Here is a 6,724-nt window from a genome sequence, read left to right on the forward strand (position 1 = left end):
AATCGGATGTGAAATTATTTGTTTATTGATGTACACAAGGTACAGTAAAAGCATTTTCAATTGAGAGAAAATCACATTTCATTGATTTTTCACCATTCGCTATATGTAGGAATTCTGCTCGTATATGACGTCACAAAGCAAATAATCAAATTTCTTTAAACTTTTTAATTCTTTGGTAGACTTATTTGAAGCCTTCGTCAATATTTTCTATCATGTTTTTGTAATTAGTACAATAAACTTTTGTCAGGGTGATCTTCCCCTTTAATAAGAGACCGAAACAGATCACACAATGTTGATTTTTTTTCTGCATTTTTTTGTAGGTCTTTTCGCTTCTCCTCTGAGGCAATCATCAGGTGAAATACTCCATCAACACTTCAGAGAACATTACGGGATGGCTACGACAATAACGCAATTGGGAAGTCAGCTTGGGAGTTTCTTTTTGCCGTACCTAACTGTTTTATGCCTGGATGCATATGGACTGAGAGGGAGTCTTTTACTTCTGAGTGCCATGATGTTTCATAGTGTTCCAATTGGAGCGACAATGCGTCCACCCCGATGTCCGAAAGACCGAAGTAAACTAAATGATCCTAAACGAACAGAAGATGCTCACTGTGAACTTGAACCACTTCAAACCGGTAACGTCGTTGAGAGTTGCGAATCTCCGGGTAAAAAAGAAACATCCCGAGAATTAGTGAATTCAAAGTCTGATATAAACACTGAAAACAAGGAGAAGCGAAGTTTTCTACACTATATCAATGTGGCCCACGTGGTCAGTAAAATTCTTCATGATACTGTCGATTTCGTTAAAGCTGAACGTGTTTTTACATTCATTATGCTCCCCTGCCAGACTTTCTTCGAAATTTCTTACAGCTGTTGGATAATATCTTTATTCTCCTATGGAATATCAGAAGAATTATCGAACGATGAAGCCGTTTTCTTGGTGATGATGGGTTCTATCGGTGGCATAACTGGGCGTTTTTTGGTCATAGCAATCCTGTACAGGTATCCTGTCGTTTCGCCTCAACTGCTGGCATTAAACTGTTTAATAGCATCCATGTCAATGTTGGTCTACCCTGTCAGTTCATCTCCGACATATTTGGCAATTTGTTCCTTTTTTGCCGGATTTGGTTTTTACAATTCATACTCGGCGTTTTACGGAGCAATCTCTGTGCTTGTGGGAAGCAAAAATTTCGCAAAGGCCATTGCTTTATCTTTCGTTGTGTGTGGAATATCATCTCTCATATCAGGACTGATTACAGGTGGGTGGAACATACAATTTATTGCATGCCTGACGTGTAATCTCAACCAAACAATTGTTTCATTGGTTGTGTTACAACAAAGTGGGAAAAAGTCTTATATGTGCAGTTGCAATCAATTGGGGATTTTTTTTAGTAAACCTACTCCATATCTATATATTTGAAGGTTACATCGGTCTCTTGAACTCAATACCCTTGGTTTTTTGGTTTAATATTGAGTGCATTCAGATTTCAAAATGCCGTGCGACTAAGGACAAACGAAATCATTTGAATTGAAATACACAGGATTTATTCAATATGTTTTTTACAAAACATTCTGATGAATGACAAAATATTTCAATAACATTTACATATTCTAAGGGTTATGCGACATTTTTCAAAAGATTGGTTAAAATGCCCCCTGATAAAATGAAACATAGGTAACTGTAAAGTGAGAAACCGTGTTTCTTGTCTCTCATGTTTATTTTACCAATAGGTAATGTTTATGCCACTATATTGCACGTATACGAAAACAAAAAATATTTTTCTTCCAGTATATCAGCTTTGGACACTTCGAAATTTAGCGTCTTCTTTTGGCATTGTATAGCCCTCTCCCTAAATGTGCACATTTTCGAGTAGACGTCAGAATAAAAATGACATTTTTTAATGTTGGTTAAGCTCAACTTGTCTCCAAAAGCACATTCGTACATTATTCTCTACATGATGACGTTCATGGCATTATGTAAATCTTTGAGCTCTTTGGCGAAGTCAATTTCCTTTAAATGTAGCATGAGTGATTATGGACATCCTAGACTTCATTCACTTTTTGTCTCGCCTGCATAGCAGAACGAGATCTACAGGCGCCGCTTTTCCGACGACGGCGGCGTCGTCAACATGAAAACTTAACCAAGATTAAGTTGTTGAAATGTAATCATACATTAGAAAGTATATAAACCTAGTACATGAAACTTCGACGTAAGGATAATCCAGCAATACTAAACATCCTCCCTGAGTTTCAGGGGTGGTATTCTGAGGTCATTTTATCTTTAAAATATTTTATTTTATCTCTTAAAATGAAATTGGTATTCTGAGATGAGATTTTATCTCTCAGATAAAATTTTAGATTTTATCTTGCGTATAAATTTTATCTTGCGTATCTACAGATGATACGCAACAGAACAATGCCTGCGTACACATACCCATCGCGCATCTGGCCATTGCAACGCAGATGATGTGCTTGCGCCCATGTTACTTTGGAGAAAAAATAAAATAAACTTAAAAGAGGATAGAGGGTATTTTATCTCTGCGACGTTGATTTCACCAGTATTTCTTGGTGAATTAACCCAAATGGTGACATGAATATGAAGAAAAATTATATACTTATATATTATATCTCTGCGACGTTGATTTCACCAGTATTTCTTGGTGAATTAACCCAAATGGTGACATGAAAATGAAGAAAAATTATATACTTATTGAGAATAACACCTTAACTTTGTTCCAGTACAATCAGAGAGTATTTCATAAGACTTTTCTTTACTAATATTGTCTTTGAAATGATGTTTGAAAAGATGCGATATAGACTTCGAAAAAAGATGAGAGTATTGTCATTTTTGTTAAAAAGAAATCTCCGTAAAGACGCACAAGCGTATAGTGCAAGCGTATTTGAAGTCAATAAATTGACGCAATCTGGCCCCTTTGCCACACCTCCTGGCGGAATGGATTTCAATTGGTTGAGTGATATGAGAGAGCTATAAAAGCGTGTTTCTAATTGGACACTGATTAAAAAATAGGTGTGTCTTACAGAGATAAAATGAAGATAAAATGGTTCTCAGAATACCAATTCGGAGAGATTTTAAGGGTATTTTATCTCACTGATTTTAACGGCGATAAAATATTTTATTTTATCTGAGATAAAATGGATCTCAGAATACCACCCCAGGTCAAATGACTAAGGTCAAAGGTCATTTGGGATCAATGGACTTCGACGATGTTAGGGGAATCAACATTTAAATCATGATACCCAAGGTTAAATGTTTTGAAATTTCGTCATATCTTTAAAAATTTATGGATCTAGTTCATGAAACTTGGACATAAGGGTAAAAGTGTATCACTAAATATCCTGCCTGAGGTCGTTTAGGGTCAACGAACTTTGGTCCTGTTGGGGTAATTGTTGCATTGCAATCATAACTTTGAATGATTGTGGTTCTAATTTATGAAAATTGGACATAACGGTGAGGGTGTATCACTGAACGTCTTGCCTGATTTTAGGACACATGATCAAGGTCAAACGTCATTAAGACAAAAACGAACAAACGTTTGACATGTTTGGGGGGGATTGTTGCATGGATTGCATTACCGTGAAGGTTTACAGATTTGTTCATAAAATCTAGACATAAGAGTAATCAAATATCATTTAACATCTTGCCTGCTTGAGTTTCAGGTAACATGACCAAGGTCAAAATCATTTAAGGTCAATTAACTTTGGCATGCTGGGTTATTGTTGTATTGCCATCATATTGCCATCGCACCGGTGTGTTTGCTCAGTTGGTACAGCATCCGTCTCACAACCGGGAGGCCGGGGTTCCAGCCCCGTCTGAGTCAGAACAAAGGACGTTAAAAGATGGAAGTTGCTGCTACCCTGTTTGGCGTTTAACAATTAAAAGGATAGAGCAGCAAATATGGATTTGCATCATCTTTCATCATGACTTTGAAAGTTGTATGGATCTAGTTCATGAAACAATGACGAAAGGATAATCAAGTATCATTTATTGTTTTGCACGAGTCTTAGGTCACATAGTCAATGTCTCAGGTCATTTAGGGTAAATGAATACAGTATTTTATTATCATATGAATGTTTTTTTAATATTATTTCAAACTCGTTTTCAAACTCAGCACTGCTGCTTTATTGAATCGCGTAATGCAGGCGAAACTGTCAGAGGCGCACCACCTGTTTAGAGGTGGGATATCATTTCTTTTTTGCATTTAACAGTGTGAGTTAAAAAAAATGCCACCTCACGAATCCCAAATTTAGGGAACAAATACGTCATGGACGCATAATTATTATATATGTCCTGAAAGAGTTCCAAATAATTTGATACCATATTTATATATTATGTGTTAGCGCTTGGATGATCAGGAGGTATTCAAAGTAGGGCATGACTGCAATCAATGAATCGAGATGTCAATTATGTTATAATCCTACAAGGGTTGCATTAAAATGCATGTATTATAATTATTTGATAACAATTTTTATTATAAATTCTCAAGTTAATTTCATTTAAAAGTGATTTGCAAATGTGTTTACTAACTCATGGAGTATTATGACATCATTGCCATCTGGGGTTCATTCATTGCAGTCACGCGTTACTTTGCCTTAAATCAAAATTTACATCACTGCAAAGAATACCTACTGTCTATCCAAGCGTGCAGACATACAACATAAATAATTACGCTATCAAATCATTTAAGAGAAGATATTCTTTCTAGCCATGTATGATTATTAAGTGTTCATGACATCTTATTTATTGGTTATGGGTTTATTCACACGGGTGTGTCGTTATCATGATAGTGTCTTTTGCATCATTGACGTTTATTGATTAGTTTAATTTGGCGAATATAGTTATCACATGATCTCCATGGGTTATTTTTCTTCTCTACTCTCAGGTTTCCTGTATGATCTATTCGGTTCATACCGGGTTACTTTCCGCATCGCGGGGGTTCTTCTGGCTGCCATCGGTTTGTCAATCCTGATTTATCTCGGCAGAGATTCTTTACGGCGCAGGAAGACTTTGACAGATCAATGAATGTACAAATTGACAGAAACACAGAACGAAAGTGATGGTAATAATTGGATATAAAAGGATACGTAACAAAGACACGTTTAATCGTGGACGCCAATGTTTCCAACATATTGTATTTTCCTTTAAGGATACTCTCCGGGCCAGTTTCCGGTGGCATTTTGTTGGAGCTGATTGTGGTACAAACCATTCCCTAATCGTTAGTAAGGTGAGACTCATGACTAAGAAAACACACTGTGCAATAACCAAATCACTTATTAACACCTGCTTTCCCAAAGATCCGGTAAAGTCTTCCCTCTTCCAAGACTCACTCAACATGAAATTGGCTTCCTCCACCCCCGTTACAACCGACTTTACTAGCAAGTGGTGCCGTTTACTTTTGGAAAGAAAACAAACATCGATCGGACTGCGGACTGGTATGAAGCTCACTTGAAGGAGATGTAACAAGTAAATGAAGCTGGAAGCCCAGCTGAAATACAAGCAGAATCCTTCAAATAGCACAAGTGACGCAGTTAAAGCTACTCACAACGAGGCCCTGCTGACAACTCGCTGCTATGCAAACGACTACTGGCTATAATGTGCAACAGTACCGAGGCAGCCGCAAACACTGGGTATACAAGGGGCATGTAGGGCAGCATCAAAATAATCAGCTACCGGTTCCACCACAACCAAGACAGCACCTTCAGAGTCCAAGACGTGTGATATCATCACTGGGTGGAACAATACCTAGAGCTATACGCAGTCCAGAACGTGTCAGCAACCACTGGTTTAGACGCACCCCACCCAGTCTTTTAGTCGTAGATGCATAAGCTTGATGACCTGCCAACTAGAGCTCAGTAAATCAATTAATCGTCTCTCATGAGGGAAAGCATCTTGAAGAGATTGCATCCCGTCAGATAATACTTCTGGGGCATCTGCACGAGCACCTGTGCCCAAGTTTGGAGAGGGGTCCTGTCCGCTCAGACATGCGCGGGGCCAACATTATATAAGAACAAAGGGCACCGCAGCCAATATGACAACTACCAAGGCACAGTATAATAGTGAAATTCTTTGCTCGTGTCGTCCTGGCACGCCTTAAAGTATACACACAAAGAAAATTCATGAAAGTGATGATTATAGACAAATTATATATGAATGGAAAGGTCTTGTCTTTTTATACACAAATATGTCACTAAAAAGTCTTACAGATGTGGTGGAATTCACGAAATGAAATTAATAGAGACCCTTCTCAGCCCCCCAGCCGCCCCAAGACAGACAATCACGCGGTCGAAAACAGTCGAGAATAATGACGTCACATGATCGACTCGCACCTTATCTCTCTGTGCATAATACACTGACACACCTTTCTGGTCTCTATTTTTCTTCGAATTTACCGTTTTCTTCATGTATTGTGATATCCGATTTCTGTTTTCGACAACTTCAGACTATAAGGGAACCAGAACTGTCTTACTTTGCCCCTTTTTTTATTGAATTGTGAAATGGAAAGACCGATTTTGTCCACTCGACAGTCTTCGTTGTGTCGCTCTACTATTGACAAATCTGTACCGGTACGGTTCCATTCACTTGCTGCCGATGCATGTTGCAGGTTACGCTGTTTGATCCAGTCAAAAGTCAAGGTAAGCATGTTTGGAAACGATGCATTCAGGTCAGATGACAGATACAGATCTGATATAATTTTAGAATCATTAA

At 37.9% G+C, this 6,724-nt stretch overlaps 1 protein-coding gene across 1 annotated transcript; it reads left to right on the plus strand.

Annotated features, from left to right (window-relative positions):
- The first annotated feature begins 324 nt into the window (after window positions 1–324).
- LOC121406466 (monocarboxylate transporter 1-like) lies at window positions 325–5,106 on the plus strand. The gene is made up of 2 exons (XM_041597476.1): window positions 325–1,259; window positions 4,902–5,106. Exons 1-2 carry the CDS (start codon window positions 392–394, stop codon window positions 5,039–5,041), a joined length of 1,008 nt encoding a protein of 335 aa, XP_041453410.1. The 5' UTR covers window positions 325–391; the 3' UTR covers window positions 5,042–5,106.
- The last annotated feature ends 1,618 nt before the right edge of the window (window positions 5,107–6,724 follow it).

This window comes from Lytechinus variegatus, chromosome 1 (assembly GCF_018143015.1).
Source record: "Lytechinus variegatus isolate NC3 chromosome 1, Lvar_3.0, whole genome shotgun sequence".
NCBI classification, from domain to species: domain Eukaryota; kingdom Metazoa; phylum Echinodermata; class Echinoidea; order Temnopleuroida; family Toxopneustidae; genus Lytechinus; species Lytechinus variegatus.